Source organism: Emydura macquarii, unplaced genomic scaffold (assembly GCF_026122565.2).
Source record: "Emydura macquarii macquarii isolate MOO-44397 ecotype Brisbane River unplaced genomic scaffold, CSIRO-AGI_Emac_v2 contig_306, whole genome shotgun sequence".
In the NCBI taxonomy this organism is placed as follows: Eukaryota; Metazoa; Chordata; order Testudines; family Chelidae; genus Emydura; species Emydura macquarii.
In genome coordinates this window covers 9,004,252-9,023,628 of record NW_027130443.1, presented here as the reverse complement: position 1 = coordinate 9,023,628, position 19,377 = coordinate 9,004,252, and the positions used below count along the sequence as shown (strand labels likewise).

Sequence of the window (19,377 nt, the reverse complement as noted above, 5' to 3'; positions counted from 1 at the left end):
TCACCTAGCCTGACCTCCTGTGTGTCACAAGCCACTCGACATCACCAGGCCCCACGATGGGAATTAGATCAAAGCATTACAGACCTCAGGAGTCTAAACTATTGTCTGCACTGAAGTCGCAGCGACTCTGCGACACCACCACTTGTGCACATCCAGGCGATTGCTTTGCTGCACCCACAGCTTAGCTGAGCGGGGAGGAAAGCCCTCCCCTAGACACAGTTATCTTCAGGGAGGCACGAGGGAAACATCCCTCCCCATCCCCAGTTCATCTCTTTTTGTTGTCGTCCCCCCCAAATCCCCTATTTTTTCCATCTGCTCCAGCGTGTGGAAAATCTCCCTTTCAGAGGGTCTCTGCGTCCATCAGGGCAGATCACTTCACACCTCATCGCCCAGCCAGCGTGGCCATTCCGGGGGAGGGATTGGGCGATGAGGGTTAAACTATAAACACAGGCTCTGCAGAGGCTCCTGCCCATTCTTCTCTTCCCTGGCGTGATCCCTCCCCTTTGTGTGTGCAAGCGACTGGTCGTTTTCTGCTAAAGCCGTAAGCCTAGGGCAGGCCAGCCCTGTGTCACGGCTGGACCTGCATCTTGCTAATTCACTCTGGCCGGGTCCGTTTGAGTCCCTTGTCCTCTGACATTTCCATGTGGGACTGTTGTCTTCCTACGTGCAGCTCCCCCTTGCTCTGATGTGCTCTCCATTTCTCCCCCACCCCCGTTGGATAACAGCTGCCCCCATGCTCTCGTCTAACTGTCTGCTGGTTCCTTTTGTGTCTCTGCAGGTGCTGACGCCGCTTTGGAGGCTCTGTGAGTTTCGCTGAACTGGGGCCTTCCTGGCTGGGGTGGGAGGTCGTTGCCAAGAATGAGGATCCTTCGCAGCCTGGGAATGTCTCCGTGGGTCCCTCTCGTGAACCTCCTCCTCTCCTTGCTTCTGATTGGCTGCCTGTCTGAAAGTAAGTGACCTCCCCTTCCCCTTTGCTTCTTGGTTCTCACCCAGAATCTCTGCCTCTCTCCCGTCCCTTTGCAGGACGACTGGGAACAGTGGCTCAGCCCTCAGGAAAAGGGACAGGCCTGGCAACCGGTGGAGTGTCTCTTTTTAAAGGGCCGGCTAGCACATCCCCCACCCCCTTTAATAAACATTTAGTGTGAATTCGGTGCAGGTGAAGGAAGGGTTTGGTTCCTCGAAGGCATCTGCTTATCACCAGCGCTGGCATTTCAAGCTTCCCATGTGCTCCCCAGCTACTGTTCCCAACCCTGCCTTCAAGGGACCTCGTGTAGCGAGGAGAGGAAAGCAGTATGGTCACTCTTGTCCATTTTGATGTGTCACCTTGCTTGTTGGGGACTGATCTGAGACCCGGCAAACTCATTTCACGTGGTCCTGTCCAGTTCTCCCCACGCATGTGCCAGACGCTAACCACCCTTGGCCTGCTGCTCATCGGGGTGGATTCAAACCCGCCGCTGAAGCGTGAGTTTTCTGTTTTCCCTCTCCCCTGAACCAGCCGTTCCTAGTTGAACACCATTTTTATCTTCTCTGCCTTGCAAGTCTGGCTGTAAAAACCTCAGCGACTTGAATGTAATGTTCCTTTAACACGAAGGCCGATCACTCAGGGATCAGCGGAATAGACTTTTCCCGGCTGATTGAATTATTACTTTTTCTTCTCCCCTAGCAAAGCGGCTCGAAGCTGGCGAGAGAGAGCTGCTCTGGTCAGCACAGCCCTCGACAGCTTTGCACGTAATCGCTTCGTTATCAGGGTTTATTAAGATGATGTGTTCATCAGGGATTGAATGGGGAACAAGGCCTTTTGTTGCTGGGAATTTTTTTTAAGCACTCTGTGTTCTCTGCAGAAGATGGGGGCAGGTGTTTGCCATTCTCTAGCATAACCCTTGTTTTTTACAAGTCACATTTAGCCCCTCTGTGTGTGGGAGGATTGTACATGTATGAGAGGATAAGGTATTTCCTCATTTACTATGAGAGGGAAACGGAGTGACCTCCCAAGAGATTCAGAACTGGGTCATTCCCTGGTATTGCATCTCAATGGGTCAGCCACATTAAAAATGCTGAGTAATATACAATTCTACATACATGCGTGTGTGTCGTCATAATGGTGGCAATGTGGCCCAGTGACTAAAACAGGAGGCTGAAAGCCAGGACTTGTGGATTCAATTACTGGTGCTAAGTGTATGCGGTTGAGTCTTTAGAGCAGAGAATGTGGAGTCAAGACTCCTGGGTTCTGTTCCTGCCACTGACTCATGGTGTGATCCTGCATGAGTCACTTAGGCTCCTGTTGTGAAGCGTGCATGCAGGTTTGCATGCACAAAAACGCAATGTACGTGCATGCAAAGGGTTTGGATGTGTACGCACCTTTGCCTGCACGCAGCCCTGACTTGTGTGTGTATTGTGGGTGCTGAGCACCTGAGAGAATCAGGCCCCATAATTTTATTTTTTCAGATGTCTGTGTCTGAACTGAGTGTTCACAACCCCTGTTGATGTAGCAGCTTTGGGGACTCAGTAGGTCTGAAAATCGGGTTTGTAAACCTTAACCTCCTTGCAGTCTTGATTTCCCCCTGTCTGTATCATGGGAGAGGGATTCTATGCACCTAATTCCTATGGGATGAGGCTTAGTTAAGGGCCGCTTATGAAGTGGTTTGAGATCCCCAAGGCTGCCACAAAACTGCACAGTATCTTTGCTGCGTTCGCCAGAAACCGGGCTACGCTCTCGGAAGAGCAGCTGTACAGGAAAGACCGATGTGGCTGAAGGTACCTGTTTGCATGGCCCACGCTGTGCCAGTGGCTGGCATCACTAGACACCTTGTTGCTGGCTGTCAGGAAGCTGCCCGGCTTTTCTTCACTGTAACTCCGCAGTGTCTTCAGGTCCCAGACAGTAAAGCTGTGTGTGTGTGTTAATGTTCATCTTGCTTCCTCCGGGTTTATTTGCTCCCTGCGAGCAGACTTTACCTGGAGGCCCTTCCCACATCTCCAGGACAACAGCTCCCCTAGAAAGACCCAGGTTCTTTTGCCTTGACCTGCGGGCTGGTGTCTGTCGTGGGCAGATGAGTGAGTGGGAGATGATTCGGGGTTCCTCCCAATCTGTCCCGCCGGCTCCCAGTCCTGTGCTGGCGGTAGATGGGCAGAGCTTCCCTTCTATCCGGCAGGGTTCTCTCTCGACTCAGGTTGCTGAGGGGATGGGAGGCAGGATTTCGCCTCCTCCCTATCCAGCAGAATCCTGTCCCCTTGGCAGAAAGGTGCGGGAATGTTATGGTTTTTCTTCCTGTGTATTTCAGGGCACCTTGTGATCTGACAGGCGGATTGGGGCGGGGGTGTGGCTGGCAGGGATTCTCTCCCAGTCTGTTCCTACGGGTCTAATGCCACTGGAGAGTTCATCGGGGCTGTACCTGTTAATAAACGAACACTGGTAATGAGTTGGTTTGGGCACCGATGCACCTCAGTCCTTTCTGTTCTCTGCCTGTGGCACATACTCGTCTAGTCTCCTGCGGGCTGGAATACCGAGGTCTCATTTTGGTTGCTGGGTTTAGGGTTTGAGCGCTGGTGGCCTGTGGCGTGGAAGAGGTCAGACTAGATGATCTGGTGGGCCCTTTGGGCCTTAAAATCAATGACACTCACCCCCCCACACACACATGCCACTAGCTGCTGATTTGGAAGAGATGGTTTGGGGTCACCTGGGGTGCCCCAGCCTACACCCACCCGCTCTGTAGCGCGGGAGCCAGTCTGGGCCACTCGCTGGGGAGGTAAACAACAGCAAACAGCTTTGCCTGTCACAACCGTTGAGGCAGCGTGAGGAGCTCTCTCTCCGTTCTGACAATGTCGTCTACCATTGTATGGCTTCGGGCTCCGTCACGCTGCCTCTCGCGTAATCCCTTGGCCGGCTTCCATTTGGCTGGTGCTCCCCACAGCACTGACCTGTTTTCCTGTCCTAATTCACCACGGGGTGCCACAGCTTTGCAGCCACCAAGGCTGTGTCACCCAGGCAGTGGCATTGCCACTCGCCTGTTAGGAGACCCAGCTCACTGGTGACTTCCCAGCTCCAGGGGGAAAGGTTGGGTTTGTAGCAAAGGCATAGAGCTGAGAACCAGGACTCCTGTGCGCTGTTCCCACCTTAGTCATCTTTCTGTGCAACACTGGGCAAATCACTGCCTCTTCTGTGCCTCAGTTTACCCCCTATAAAAGGGGTATGCAGACACTTCCCCTAGTTCACAGGTATCCTGGCAGGTTTAAAACAGTGACTGAGCTCTTTGGGGTGAATGTGCTATGTAAAGGACAGCTGTCACATTAAAAAAAAAATCAGACTTTATTTTTAACCGACTGCTCTTACTAGAAACCTGTAAGACGAGTATAAGTGAAAGGGGATAAAGAAGTAAATTGTTTTCTCGTTGGTTTGTTTTTTTCCCTTTGTGTGTAGACACCGCCATTGTTTCCCCTGGGTAGTTGGGGGTAGGCATAGAATGTGAAATGGGTAACTCTGCTGGTTGTGGTTTTTGGGGTGTTTCTTTCTTACATTGCCTTTTGTTAAATGGGAAGTAGTGGTGTTGTTTATTCAACCAACTTTCAGGAAGAATAATAATAATTAATGTAAGAACATAAGAACGGCCATGCTGGGTCAGACCAGTGGTCCATCTAGCCCAGTGTCTTGTCTCTCAACAGTGGCCAATGCAGGTGCTTCAAAGACCATGAACGGAACACGCAATCATCAAGTGATCCATCCCCTATCATCCAGTCCCAGCATCTGCCAGTCAGAGGCTTAGGAGCACCCAGAGCATGGGGTTGTGTCCCTGACTGTCTTGGCTATTATCTGTCCTCCAGGAACTTACCTAACTCTTTTTTGAATCCATTTATAGTTTCAGTCTTCACAGCATCCCCTGGCAACAGTGTCCACAGGTTGATTGTGCATTGGGTGAAGAAATACTTCCCTTTTGTTTGTTTTAAACCTGCTGCCTAATGCTTGTACCACAATAGCACCTAGAGGCTTTCACAGAGGCTTTCCCATTGTGCTAGGCACTGTACATACGTATGTTTGTGTGTGTACACACACTCACTCTCCCTCTCTCTCACTCTCTCTCTCTTACAGACACAGTGACTGCCCCAATGAGCTTACAGTCTAACTCAACAAGGGACACAGGCACAGAGCAGGGAAATGATTTGCCCAAGATCAGTGATGCACCAGATTTCTCAGTTTTCCAGTGCAGTGCCCTCGCCACTAGAACTTGCTGCCTCTGCAGCTAGACCCTTGGGCCCTCTTATTTGCACATGTGAATATGCACAATACGGCTTGTCTCGGGATGGAACACTAAAAAAGCCACGGGATCTTTCTTGGCCCCTTCTCTATGAAGTACAAATCCATTTGGTGCAGTAGTGTGTGATGGGTCATCTAGATTTGGCCTCCTACGCCCATCTCTTACCTGAAGGAACTATATGCATTTTTAAGTGCTTCTCCATCACAGATAAAGCCACTTACCATGTCGAATTTTTTTATTCTTATAACCAAAATTAGCATGTTTGCTCTTAAAGTGCACCTCCCTCATTGATTAAACCTTTGCATTTTACAGTAGAACCTTGCTAATTGGTACTTCATTTGGCCCTGCACAAAGAGCTGCTAGTCTGTGTCTGCCACCCTAGCAAAGATTTAATAGCAGGTGCTATAGGGAGCATTACTTATTACTAACGTTTCCTTCTTTTTATAAATCACGTTATAGAACGCTTACTAGCATACTCCCAAGTGTTACCGTAAAGAATTAAAGTTAAAATGTAATCGACAAAATAAAAGAATACAGCCCATTTTATGATGCATCACCTTGGCGTCTTTCCTTCAGTTGAGCTTGCTCTGTCTTTGATTTGCAGAATGCCGTACCTCTCCATGGGCACAAATAGGGCAAGGTTCTCCTGCCCTTTTAAACTGCACTGCAGCCCAGATATAATGCTCTTGCGGAGGCTGGCGGTCGACAGCAGCATGGCTGGCTTGCTGTTTAAGGAGAGGACTGTGATCGGGTGTTTACCCCATGCTAGCATGAAAAGAATTAACTAGTGCTAGAGAGCTCCATGCAGGTACCTGGCCACATCTGGTGAGGGGCTTAGCCCCAATTATTGATGAATCCCAGCAGGGGATTACTGTAAAGAGAGGATGCTTGTAGTCGGAAGGGGGCTGTGGCCAGGCAAAGGTCAGCTTCTAGGATCAGAGAGTGAAAAGAGCCCAAGAGGGTATTTAAGTTAATATGGATATGCAAGAATTGATTGGGAGATTCTAGGGGAGAGCCCTACAATTCCTAGCCCTGCCCGAAGGCTAACCTTAAAGAGGCGGTGGAGAGGCCTAAGGAAGGCTGGGTAGGAAGAAGCCCAGGGGAGCAGCAGTGAAGAGATGGACTGAGCAGACCTTGACTGCTGGTTATAGGATCCATGGGCTAGAGAGGGGGACCTGGGTTCCCCTTCCAGCCACTGGCAAGCCCAGAAAGGGGATGGGATGACAGAGAGCCTCGAGGAGGGGGAGAGAACAGTGGAGCCTGGAGTAGGGGCTGATGCCTTTGTTATAAAGCCCTGGACTGTTGATTTGTGGGACTTGGATACACCAGAACGGGGGAGAATTTTAAGGGATCTGTCCGGAGGCCCAAGTCACAAGAAGAGAGACCGCCGCTGGGCCGGAGGAGCTGTCGGCTGGAGGTGCTAGGCAACAAACAAGCCGCTGTGCCAATCCCAGCCCCACGGGGCACATCTGCGATGGGGGCGTTCTTTTACACTGCGTACATCTAGTACGTCTAGGAGTGCGTCTGCATGGGAAGCAGGATGCTGCGGCAGCCAGTCAGAGTCTGGGTCTGTAATGTTGGGCTTGCAGGACTCATGCCAGGGTGCTAAAAATTGCTGTGTAGTCATTTGGGCGCGGGCTGGCGCTCAGCCCCTCCTGAGGCTGCAGAGGGCAGCCCCAGCCCAAACATCTAGTGCCGTAAGCAGGAGACCCACGAGCCCGAGTCTGTAGATTTGGGCTCTGAGACTCGCTGCTGCGGGACCCTGCTTGCTGTGTAGACGCGCCCTAGAAGACGTTGTGGTGGGCGGGTGGGGAATATGCAAATCTAGATCAGCGTTACAGCTAGACATTGTTCGCACTGTTAGGGTAACCCGCTGTCTGTTTGTCTGGCTCCTTTTGTGCCCAGTCCCCAGAGGATGTGACTCAATACAGTGGCAGCCCCAGAACCTGACTCTTCAGCTCAAACTTTAGCAGCTGGTGCTTTTAGCTCAGGAGGTCTTTGGTTCAGTCCTTGGGGTTGGCCAAGACGGCAGTTGTAGTGAAACCAAGCGGTGGTACTCTCCGTCTTGGGCCTCTGTGGAACTTTTAAGACGGCCCCTGCCATACGTGGATCTTTCTCAGGGAGCAGAGGCATGGTTTGGGAGACGGCCGCCTTCTCTTCAAATGTGTGCACCCCGGGCGGGAGCAATGGGTATTGATGCACTGACGCTACCCCCCACAGTGTGACGCTGATGCTGGGGTGGTATTTCTGTTGGCTCCCGCCGGGGCTCCGGGATGCAAGCGTTGAGCACGACATGCGGGATCGTCCCACAGACATCCAGACGCTGCTGAGCTGGAGAACAGCTCTCCCAGGTGCGCGTTTAGGGAGGAGCGCGCTTGTGGGACGATGGTGGTTGGATGGCTAACTGGTGGAGTGTCCCTCTGCAGTCACTCCTCACTCCCTCTGCCAGCAGGGGCTAAAGCGGATTGAAAAAGGAAGAGGAGCCCTGATTGCACTGACGAAGGCTGGGGAGCTGGTGGGGGAGTCCTCACCAAACCAGGAGGAGATGGGGAGCTCCCAGCTGCTTTTAGCACAGCAAAGCAGGGACCTATGCTCCCCTAGCACACCACCTTACTTTACCTGTCTGCCATGCACCTCCAGACATGTGAGACACCTCGCTCACCCTCTTTCCTTCGGAGACCCCTTCCTGTCCTTTGTCTCGGCTGCTATCCAGTCTGTCCTTGCCGAGGGTTCTGGATCAGACATCTTCCCACTCAAGGACACTGAATTAAGCCTGTGTATCACTTGCTTAAGTGCCTGATTAAATTAAACCTGGGCTGCACAGATAGAGTGATGTCACTTGGGTTTTTTCCCCCATAAGTCACATAGAAAGTTCAAACTTCTCAATCCGAACATGAGAAGAAATTGAAAAGCCTCCTTGGCGGGGAAAGAGCTTCAGCTTCACCAAAGCAACCGTGGGCACCTGTCAGGTGAATGCATGCTGGGATTGTGGCAGCCAGGGGGTGTTTGACACCCTGCTTTGGATTTTTGCAGGAGTGGCAAATCCATCACTGGGACAGCTGGCCTCCTCCCAAAGGTTATTGCTATTGGGTTTAGTTTAGTCACTAGGAGTAATCCAGAGCTCCCATTTGGGATTGACACCTGGGAGGGAATGGTAGCTAGAGGGAGGGTGGGGGAATCTGAGAGTTAGGACTCCTGGGTTCTTGTGCTCCTAAATCATTTAGGTGCTTTGAAAAAATCCTGCTCAGCAGATGGGGTGGTCCTATGCTGCTGCTTTCACCTTTCATTCAAAAGGCTCCTAAACTAGACTCTTGACTCTGCTGACTTTTACATAGGAATTTATCTACCATTGAAATTGCAGCCACTTCTGAGACGGAACCCAGGGATTCTGCGCAGAAGAATCACTTCCCTCATTGAAACTACAAAGGGAATGTTTTATTTAAGTGCATCGGGCCAGTGATCTAGGCACAGGCATGATAAAAACATCGCCAAATCCTACCAAACTCCTCCCATCCTAATATGTCCAAGTTGAACATAAATCAAACCCCTTTGTCCTTTTTTAGCCATGAAGAATGTAATGATTCAAATTGCAGATTGACCAGGACCTTGGCATGAATGTATGGAAAAAGTGCAATGGCTTTTTGTAATGACCAGCTGCTCAGCTCTCTGTTCTTAAAACAGCACCTCCTAGCCCCTCCACTGAGTCATCAACACCACTCCCAGCAGCACTGTGCCCTCTAATGCTGCATTGGAATCCATGCTGATTCAGAGGAAAGCACCCCCAACTCCATCACTAAATCACTTGTTCAATTTCCTGCCTCGCCCTGGGTTTTCCTAGTGGTGCCCCATGCAAGGGCTGACCCAGCCTTATGAAACTTGACTCAGATCATAGTCTCAGATCCTGGAGACCATGTCCTCTAAAGCAGCCATTTGGCTGGCTAAGTGCTGGGATTCTCAGAATTAGAAGTTTTAGATGTAGGGTACTGAACCCATAAAGACTTATGCGCCCTGCTTGGCAACTTACCTTGTGGCTGCAGGGTGTGGCCAGGAACTGGTTTCTTTAACTTGCCTCTTGTGACTTGCTGAGAAGACTCCAGCATCTGTCTCCCTGAGCCAAAGATCTGGTCTGAAAGTGGCTCCTTCTAAATACACAGATTGCTTCTGGCATCTCCACCTCCTACTTCTGGCTTTGGAGTGATATGGCCCAGAATTGCCTGATGCTAGCCGTGCACTTTATTACATGGGTATTACCTGGGCTGAGCAGGATGGCTCGTCCTCACTGCTTTGGGGAGCCAAAGAATACGCCTTTGTGAGATATGCTCCTTTCCTCCCATCGGGGAAACATCTGCCTTTGACTGGCCATGGTTGGAGATGGTGGATACGTGGACAAGTCTTGTCTATGGAGCTGTCTTCCTGTGTCCTGTACTGAGGCCCTGAAGAGGATGGATGGTGAATGTACCAGCTTTAAGATTTTGCGTGTAGGGTCAGGGTGGGAAAGGAGCAGCCATTTGCTGGATTCCAGAGTCTGGGTCAACAGGTGGGTCATGCTGAAATGATGTGCGTACTACTTACTGCCTCTGTTGCAGCCCTCATGCAACACATGTAAATGTGTGTGGGTGTTCATACCCATGTCTTTGGCGTGTACACATGACAAAACGGGGGCTCTTGCTCCATGTCATATTATCCTGTACTTCACCCGTAAGCCATTAGTTTCCCTTTTACGTCTTGCTTTTTGGTGTGCCTTTCTCCCAGCGAGATCCTGCACGTGTTGCCTGTAGTGGTGAGAATCTGTTCTTCTGTCCCCGGAGATTCTGTTTTCCTTCTGGCTGAATAGGAGCCAAGCCAATATGGGTTGGAGCAGTCACTGCAGGGCATCTGCAAGGATGTCTCGGCCCCTTGCTGGCCGGGAGAGCGCAAGAGTCAGACCTAGAAGCCAAAGCCAGGCATCTTGCAAAGCCACCAGACCAGAACAACAGTTATGAAGATATGTAATGGTTCTTTCTACTGAAAACAAACCAAAAACTAAAAAAAAACCCCACACTACTAGTTAATCATTCTAGAAAGTTTCTCCAAAGTCCTCCAAACCTTTAATTGACTCGGGAGCATAAAATCGAGACTGGGGAGAGAGAGTGAGAGAGGAATTGCGTGAGCGGTTTGAATAATTCATTGTCCTTTGAAGTTGTAAGAGAAATTTCAGCTGCCTTGGGGAGTAATTTCTCCCCATTCTGAAAGGGTTTTCTCCTCGTTTTAAACTCATCCAGAGGATGCTGATCGGTTTTGCATTCTCTGCATAATTAATGAAAGCGGCTTTCCTCCTCCCCCCCCCAACTTCTAAAATAGGGGAGGTCGGGCGAAATTTGGTTGGCTGTTTTTTAATCAATAAAATCAATTTAATTTGACTATTTTCCCCCTTGTAATTTATAACTTTATTTACAAATTAGTCTTTGCTTTCAGTTAAGTGTGGGGACACATCCAGATACTCAGCCTGGCCGTGGATAGGTTTGCCTGGAATTTTTGAAGGGGGTGTATTGTCCTGTGCTTACTGTTCCAGCTGTTAAAGGTCACCTTGAGAGCCGCCCTCCTCCCCAGCCAGTGAGTCCCAAGCTGTGAGGGGTCAGGTACATTCAACAATTGTTAACCTGAATGGGAGCTGGGGATGGTCAGTACCTCACAACATTAGACCTCTTAATTCTAGTATCCACTTCTCCAGCTGAACAAAAGAGACACTGCACTCCACAGCTCTAGAGAGGAGTTATTAATCCTCCATCAGGACATGGCTCTTGGCCTGTTTTGGATTCTGGCTGGAAACCTGCCCTGCACTGAGAGAACCTTCTCTTCCCCCATGTCCACCCTGGGGAAGACAGGAGTTCTGGGCTTATTTGGTGCTGCTTCTCTCTCTCTTTAGTTTCTGCATTGAGACAGTTCATCAGTTTCCTCCGTGTTGTGACTTGACAGGGAAGCCTCCTTGAACATGCATGGTGAAGATTTTTCTCTCCCGTTTTAGGTGCTTGATCAGGAGAAAGTCCACCAGTTCTTCTCTCTTCTGTTTAGCGTGGACTTAATCACTGGACCTGAATGGTGCATTGAACCTGTGGTTGCTCTGAGACTCACTTCCTTATTTCCCTTCTCCTTGCCGGCTCTGTTATCTGGATTCTTCCTTTTCCTTCATGGCACACCAGCATGCAGTAAAAGTCTGAATGCCAGAGGATTGGGGGTGAGAGAGAGGCTGGGTCTACATTTAAAATTAAGATCGCCATAGCTACAGCGCTCAGGGATGTGAAAAATTTCTATCCGGGTGCCGTAGCTATGCCAACCGAATCCCCGGTGTAGACGCAGCTAGTTTGACAGAAGAATGCTTCTTTTGACCAAGCGACCGTCATTCGAGGAGGTGGAATTCTTGTAGCGACAGAAGAACCCCTTCTGTCACTGTGGGCTTTGTCTACACTAGAGGGTTGTGCCAGCCTGGCTACGGCACCACAGCTGTGCTGCTATGGTCCCTGTACTGTAGACAGGCCCTACAACAGATAAAACTTTGCACCTCCCTGCAAGGATCTTAAGCCACTGTACACACCAGGGTACACATTTGGTATGGAGGTGCTCTAGGCCCTGTGGCATAATTGCTGCCCCAACACACCCCTTTCTGGCTGGCAGTGGTGCTGCAGCAGCTTTTGCCTCAGTTGCCTTCAGCCACCTTGTCACAGACATGCCCCTGCTGCTTTAGGCTGCCCTCCCGTCTAATCCAGGGCTCCAAGGCCTTGATCACAGGCTGGCACACTCCTCCCCTCACTTGGGGTCAGACAGGCTTCAGCTCCTCAGCGCCCCTGCTTCCACTCAGGATGCCAGCTGGAGTAGCCTGTCTCCTCCTCCAGCTGGGCTCCCCCAGCCCTCTCTGGCCACAAGCCCTGCTCCTCCCCAGCTGGGCTCTACTTCTGATTAGCCCTGCCCACCTTGCACGGGTGAGCAGGCAGGTTAATTGACCTCTCAGGCCCATATCAGCCCTTTCCTGTGTGTGTGGAGTGAACCCTCCATCACAAGCTCCCATTCGTAAAGTGTTCACTGACTATGGGTGCTTCCATTTTGGTGTTCCCAGCTTGAGACAGCTTAGTCCAGTTTTTCAAGTCCGTGGAGCTGCCCTCCCCCAGCTCTAGTTGAAGCTGACTAAAGATGCGGGCGCTTGGCACCTCTGACAGCCCAGATCAGTTGTCTCAAACTTTGAGACATCTAAAATGGAGGCATCTTAAAAATCAATGGAAAACACAGGCCTATGTCACTTGTCTCCGGTAACTTGGGAATGATGCAACAGCCTTGGGAGCAGAATCCTATGCCTTATGCCTGGCTTTCTCCCTCGATAGTGAGATGGCAGTGAAGTTTTGTGCCTGTCTGCAACAGAAGAAATGCCGCTTAGTTTTGTGTGGATTTAACAGGCACGCACACTGAAATGTACAAACACTGCAGCGGGTATGTTGGAACTGTAAGGCGGTGTGGGGGAGGGAGTTGGAAATAAGAGAATGGAGATCCTTTTCCTTGGAGACTGCAGATAGCTTTATTTACAGGAGTGAAAGAATAGAGATATAAGAAATAATCTTGCATTTATCCAGTGTCTCTTTGATCCCAGAGGGTCTCCAGTCACACTTATCCATCTAATCTAATTGGGATCATTCACCTACCACTGTGATGCAGCCACTTCGGGATGGGATGGGCGGGGAGTGGAACGCAGCCAGGCTTTTACGTTTACAAAAATTTGCATGTTATCATTAAGCAACTGATCAGAACTGACTTGACTAGTCTTATTCTTTCAACCCTGTTTTTCATGTGAGGAAGGACGAGAAGGGGGTGGAATTTGGTAGCATCATCGAGGCTAAATACACTGTCACTTCCCACGGCTTGGGACCTTGACTGGGCTGTATTAGGATGGCATGGATCCTATGGGCGCCTGGGCTCCTCCCTTGTTAAGCTTCAGGGTTTCAGGGTTGTCCCACGGGAGATAGTTTTCGTGCTCTGGTGTCTTGTGTAGACTCCAGTTCTTTTAATGATTCAAGCAGAGCAGCAGATGCTGACCAAAGGGCTAGGTCCTTTCTAATCGCATCTTCCCTGGCCTATGGTCAAATTGAACCTTTTTAGACAGCCACAGCTAAGCGGATGCTGTTTTAACAAGTTTGTCCTGGAGGAAACTATGGCAGCTGTGGGGGGAGCCCCCTGCCATAAAGCAGCTACTGAAATCTGTTGGCCAGTTGGTTTCAATTGCAAATGGACCAAGAGAGTTGTTGTGACGGTGATGGACAAGAAGGCCTCATTAAGTGGCCAGATAGCTCCTCTGGTGCCTAGCGCTCCCTCTGCTCTGGCTCGTTATGCCTTGTTACGGGGCTGGTGGACAAATATCAGATGTGATGTCGTTACAGCTGATTGAAAGCACTCACATGCCCACGGGCCCCGAGGCTGCCACGCTGCTCTGGCATCCTGTGCTCCCATACTCTCCGGCCCTTCAGTGCTTGACTCCAGGGCTGCCATCTTACATGACAGCATTGCTTATCCGCTTCAACTGCTGGGCACCAGAAGGTGCTTCCTAGCTGCCTATCTCCAAATCTCCGCAGAGCAGAGTGAGGGAAAACATGAGTGAGGCTCCAGCCTGGAGAGCTGCCGCCATCTACAGCACTGACTCCTTTTCCCTCAGAGCTTTATTTATTTATTGGTATGTACTGTGGCATGTAGAGGCCCCAGCTGAGGCTGGGACACCAGTGTGCTAGGTGCTGTACATGAGCGTAGGGAAGAGACAGTCTCAGTCCCCGAAGAGCACTCAATCTAAATAGACAAAGCAGAGGGTGGGAGAAGAAACAGGCACAGCGCAGGGAAGTGACTTAGCCAAGGTCACCTGATTATCCTCGACTAGAACTCAGGTCACCTGATGCCCATTGTTTTGTCCACTAGACAGTGCTTCTTCCCATTCATTCCATATTAACCCTGCTCCTCTCCTCTTCTTTCTCAACTTTTGGTGCTTTCTTCCATGCTGCCCCTATGCCTGGAACTCCCTCTCTGTCAGTGTGGGTCAGGTGTCACACCCTTAATGACAGTCCCATCCACATTAACCCATGTCATTAAAAATGCTGCCTCCAGCCCATTCAACTAAAAACTATATTCCCCAGCGCGCTCAGTGTATTTGGATCTGATCTGTGTTCTGTTTAAATTGTAAGGTGACATATCGGAAGGGACCATGTTTTATTAGAGAGGGAGGACCAGGGGTGGGGGGGATCCACGTGAATAGGGGGCCATGCCAGGAGACGTGGCACCGATTCTTCCCTAACACCAGTTTTACACCAGCATAAAATGGAGTTGCATTAGATTTACACTAGCATGAGCGGAGCATCAGACTTTCCTGGCTGTAGCATGGGATAACTATACATTCCTTGCCCTGTTAAGCACCCTGAGATCTATGGCTATAAAGCGCTATACAAGCACTGAATATTTGTTGTTATGAAAATTGTATCCTAGTAGGCCCAATGGCCGTACTGGATCAGAGCATCAGCTCACCAAGGCTGCGATGCTGCCTCTGTCTGTGCTTGATAACTTCACGTTTTAGAGGAAGGTTGAACCCCTTCCAGGCCCATGAATGTATGCAATCTAAGCCTTTTTGCACCCTACCATTAGTAATATTTGTATGATAGTAGCACAGAGGCCCTCACTGAGACTGGAATCCCACTGTGCTAGGTGCTGTACAATGGCCCCTTCCCCCAATTGCTTGCTCTCTAAATAGATAAGAAGGAAGGATTATTGTCCCCCTTTTGCAGATGGGGAAACTGAGGTACAAAATCTGGGGCAGATCTGGAAACTGAACCCTATTTTTCTGAGTCCTCAGTCCCGCACTTTAACCACAGGGCCATCTTTCCACTTCTGAAGTATCAGGTCTGTATGCCTTACAAAGGTTATCTCTATGGCAATATGTGTGTTACAGCCCCTGAAAACATGCTAGGTAAACTCGTGGCAAAAGTTAAAGTGACGTAATGCCGGCCCTGCTGTGAGGGATGACGGCCACGGCTGGATTAATGCAGGGCCTTTCGGGACTGCAGCCCAGGCCTCGGGCAGCCCCACAAAAATAAATCCGGACAGCTGGTGAACCACCCGTTTGGGAGGCTAGCATCCGGCCTCACCCCTTCCACCCGGAACCACGTCCCTTCCACCCATCTTCGGTCAGAGCCTGGGTGGCCCCGCCCCACCCAGGGTAGCCGGAGCACCATCCAGACTGGCCCCAGTGCTGAAGCACCCCCAAAGCCTGTGCCCCAGTGCTGCCCTGGCCATCCCGTGCCCCAGTGGCTCCCCTCCCCCACTGCCAGAGTGCCCCAGCACCAGGAGAGCAGCCAACCCATTACCCGGCCCCAGGCTGGCCAGTCCGCCCCAGCCCAGACCGCGCCACAGTGCCAGCTTGACCCCGGGCTGTCCAGTCTGGTCCAGGTACCGGAGCGCCTCCGGGCCAAGCACTCCCAGCCCCTGGAGCGCCACCGGCCCACCTCACCCTCGGGTTGGCCGATCTGCCCCAGGCCAGCCCAAATGCTCCCAGGCCCCAGAGCACCGCCGTAAGGGGCCCCATAAAATGAATACCCCCAGGCCCACAGGAGAGTTAATCCAGCCCTGATGAAAGCTAACAGCACAGGAGGGTGGATGGACGTGGCTGACCGTGGCCAGATCCTGTAGTTACACAGCAATGCCTAGCGCGTAGCATGGTGGGGCAAGAAACATTTATTTACTGGCCTGTGTTTTCCTCCTGTCTCTCCTGCTCTGTGTATGGGGGCAAAACCCCCTCCCTCTGACCACCCACTGCTGTGTCACCACTGCTGCTGCTTCATCGATGGAAACCTGCCCGGGATGGGGGCAGAGAAGGGAGCTCTTCAAATGACATATTTCCTGGTGGAAGGACAGGCCGGAGGCTGTGAGCCAAAATAATTAACCGGCCCAGGAGGGCTGAGCTAAGGGCAAGCGGAACAGCTGCCTGGGCTTGTTGGGCCAGTGCCAGTAGAAAGCAATGGAGAGATGTTACTTCTAACAAAATGTCCTTGCTCTCTCTCTCCCCCTCAGCCCTGCCAGTCCCATCTCCCTGAAGGGAGCCAAGAGGCACTGGCAGTCAGAGAAAATCTCTGCCTGCAGACTATAATTATCCTGTCTGCCTTCCCAGAAAAGGCCAGTTGGGGAGTGAGCCTGCTTGTTTCACATAGCGGCCCCGCATCCTGCTGCCTCCCCAATTACTGCTAATGGACTTTTTATGATGATAAGACGACTAGGTTGAGGAGAAGGTATTGACGGGGAAATGGAATATAATTCACTCCCTGTTTGTTTGTTCTGTCAGAAAGCCCTCATTTTAATTTTATTTGCAAGGCACCGAGAAGCAGCCCCGAAAAAAAATAAAGGATCTGTCAGTAAAACCATGTATTTCGAGGCAACACGAGTCTCAGCAGGAGCTCTCTGAGGGGTATTTTCAGTCTCATTGAGCATCTCCATAGAGACACCCCCTACACCAGCCTTGCTCCAGTCTGCAGTTCTCACTTCACTCGTGTAGAGAAATGTAAATTATGGATACAGCTTTCTTGTCTCTGCCCCACCCTCCGCTCCCTTACGCTGGTGCTTTGAACAATCTCCCTTTCCAGTGTCACATTCTCTCTCTCCCCCACTCTCCATCTGTTTTAAATCTGCTCATCTCTCCTTAGCTTCTTTCCTTTGTCTGCTCCCTTTCTCTGCTCTTCTTTTGCTGTTCCCTTGCCTGGTCCCTTTAAATTCTCCCCTTTAGTGTCTCCCCCACTACCCCGCTGTTTTTCTTTGTCATCCTCTTTCCTCACTCTTTACCTCTTTAGCTCCCCTTTCTCTTTTTTTTACCCAACTCTCTCTCTTCCCATGTAGTACTTCTCTCCCCTACTCCCACCATCGGTTACCCTCCCTCCCTGTCTCTCGGCCCTAGCACTCCAGCTCTGTCTCTGCCCTTTCTCCCTCAAGCACAGGATGTATGTATGTAGCGCGCATGCACACACACACACACACACACAAAACGGGGTGTGTATGTGTGTCTTTGCCGAAGCCATCAAACATCCATGCAATATTTAGTGGCACCTGGATCATAGACTCTGAGAGGCACTTTAAAAGCGGAGATTAAAGCGCCGCACGGAGATCTAGTTACTGGGCGGTGGCGAAGCTCCCTTTCTAATCATAAAACCATCAGCAGCTGTTAAAATGGAGACAGTTTCACTAAATCAGCAGAAGGTTTCAGCCCAAAAAGAACAAAGGGGAAGGAGCATGTTTTTACTCCTCTGCTGTCTGGAGTGAATTCTTCCTGGTTCAGCCATGGCTCCTTCCTTGTCACACGTACAGGTGAGAGAGCACCAGCTTGTCAAGGGAGATACCCTCATTAGAATTACATGGCAGAGTGGGAAATGCCAAAACTTCCTTCTGGTTTTGTGAAGTTGTTTCACGTTGGTGAGAGTCCCTGCGTTCCTGTCTCTGATGATTCTAGTTGACTCTTACTCATTATTCTTTGCATCATCGTAGTGCATGAGGCTTCAGCCACGATCGGGACCCCCTTGTGCTGGGTGCTGTGCAGACTCGTGAGAGAGAGTCCCTGTCTCAAAGTACTTAGGGTCTAACAGACAAAGGGTGGGAGAAATGAAGGATTATTATTTCCATTTTACAGGTGGGGACTGAAGCACACAGAGAGAGAAAGGGAGTTTGTGACACAGCCAGGAAATGAATCCAGGTTTTCCAAGACTCTGTCCAGAGTCTTTTCCACAGTCCGTTCTTTTTCCCCACCATTGCAATATCTTATATCCTCCTTGAGCAGGCTGAGGTATATCGTAGGGTGAAGTCCAGTGCACGCCTTGACCTACTCAATGTCTCCACAGTTTGCCAACACATCCTGACCTAACCTTCACCCGTTTTTCTAGCGGAGACGTACTTTGTATGGCAATCTCTACAAGAAACCAGAGAAGGAAACATCCGCATAGCTATCTGTTTGGTGGCACAGCAGGCCTATTGCAAATTTCCAGAGAGGCGGGGTCTGAGGGCCAACCCAAAGTTGAGGGAAAACTTTTCTGATCAGTTGCCTATGCCCAAGGTGCTTGGACTGCATGTCTATTCCTTCCTGTGCTCTTGCTTTGCTCCCGTCTCAGGTGCAGTCTAGCCTGTCTCTCACTCTCTCAATTCCTCATACTGGGGAATAATTGAGTGGGTTTTCATCAGCATGGGTAGGAGTCGAAAACTGGTGTCCCCACATGCAGGTTCCTTAGGTCAGCATGAGTGGAGCGTAGGCCTCCATCACAATGCTGACTGCAGAGACTGGGGGCCCTGGAAAGTGGAAGCAAAACTTTTTTAAATATACATTTTGGAACTGGCTTTCTTTTGTCTCCATTGATTTTTCGCTGCTGTGGGCGAGGGGGCCCTTTCAGCCAGGCTCCTGCTGCTCTCTGCCCTGGGGCCGGCTGAAAGAAAAAATTGTTTGTCTTGACTTGTGGTCCATTGTTGCGGCACTTTCCCGGAGGCGGAGGGCACGGAGGGAGCTGACGCTTGATGCAAAGATGAATTCTCCAGCCTACAGTCAACTGGAGCTGCCCACCACACCGCAGGGGAGGGGCAGAGACAAGAAAACCGGGGGGACAGGAAATAGCAACAACACAGAGATGGTTGTTTTGAAAAGTCATTTATTAGGGTCAGAGCGTGGCCAGATCTCCCTGCTTCGGGCTAGTAGCAGTCTTGGAATGGCTGCACTACCCCCTACTTCTCTTCCCCAGCTACTTTGTGCCTCTCCTCACCAGCCAAGTACCAGGGCAGCGAGATGGAAGGTAGCCTGAGGAGCTGGGTAAAGGAAGAGGTGGGGTTGCACGTGGGGAGTGAGCTTGCCAGCCAAGGGCCCTGCCCGGGCACTCTGCCTTCAAACTGCTGCTTCTCTCTGTCAGTGCACAGCCTTTGGTGCTGTCAGAGGCTTTCCCCAGGAGTGGGGAGCTGGCGCCAGGGTGGGGTACAGGCCTCCCCTCAGCAGCACTCGAACTAGAACACGTTCCCCCCGCTTTGCACTTGAGGAGGAGAGGAAATTAGCCAGGCCTGTGTAAAGAGAAGAGATGTGGGCCGGTTACTATAGCAACGGCGCAGTCCAGACCTTCCTTTG

The 19,377-nt window shown here is 50.9% G+C and overlaps 1 protein-coding gene across 2 annotated transcripts in view; it reads left to right on the top strand.

Moving 5' to 3' along the window:
• The window catches only part of PTPRS (protein tyrosine phosphatase receptor type S), a 216,909-nt gene that overhangs the window by 94,673 nt on the left and 102,859 nt on the right, over nt 1–19,377 (top strand). For both annotated transcript variants that reach the window (XM_067558480.1, XM_067558474.1), the window contains one exon: nt 779–949. In XM_067558480.1, coding sequence (XP_067414581.1) covers nt 859–949 — 91 coding nt within the window. In that variant the 5' untranslated portion in view covers nt 779–858. The remainder of the gene's footprint in view (nt 1–778; nt 950–19,377) is intronic.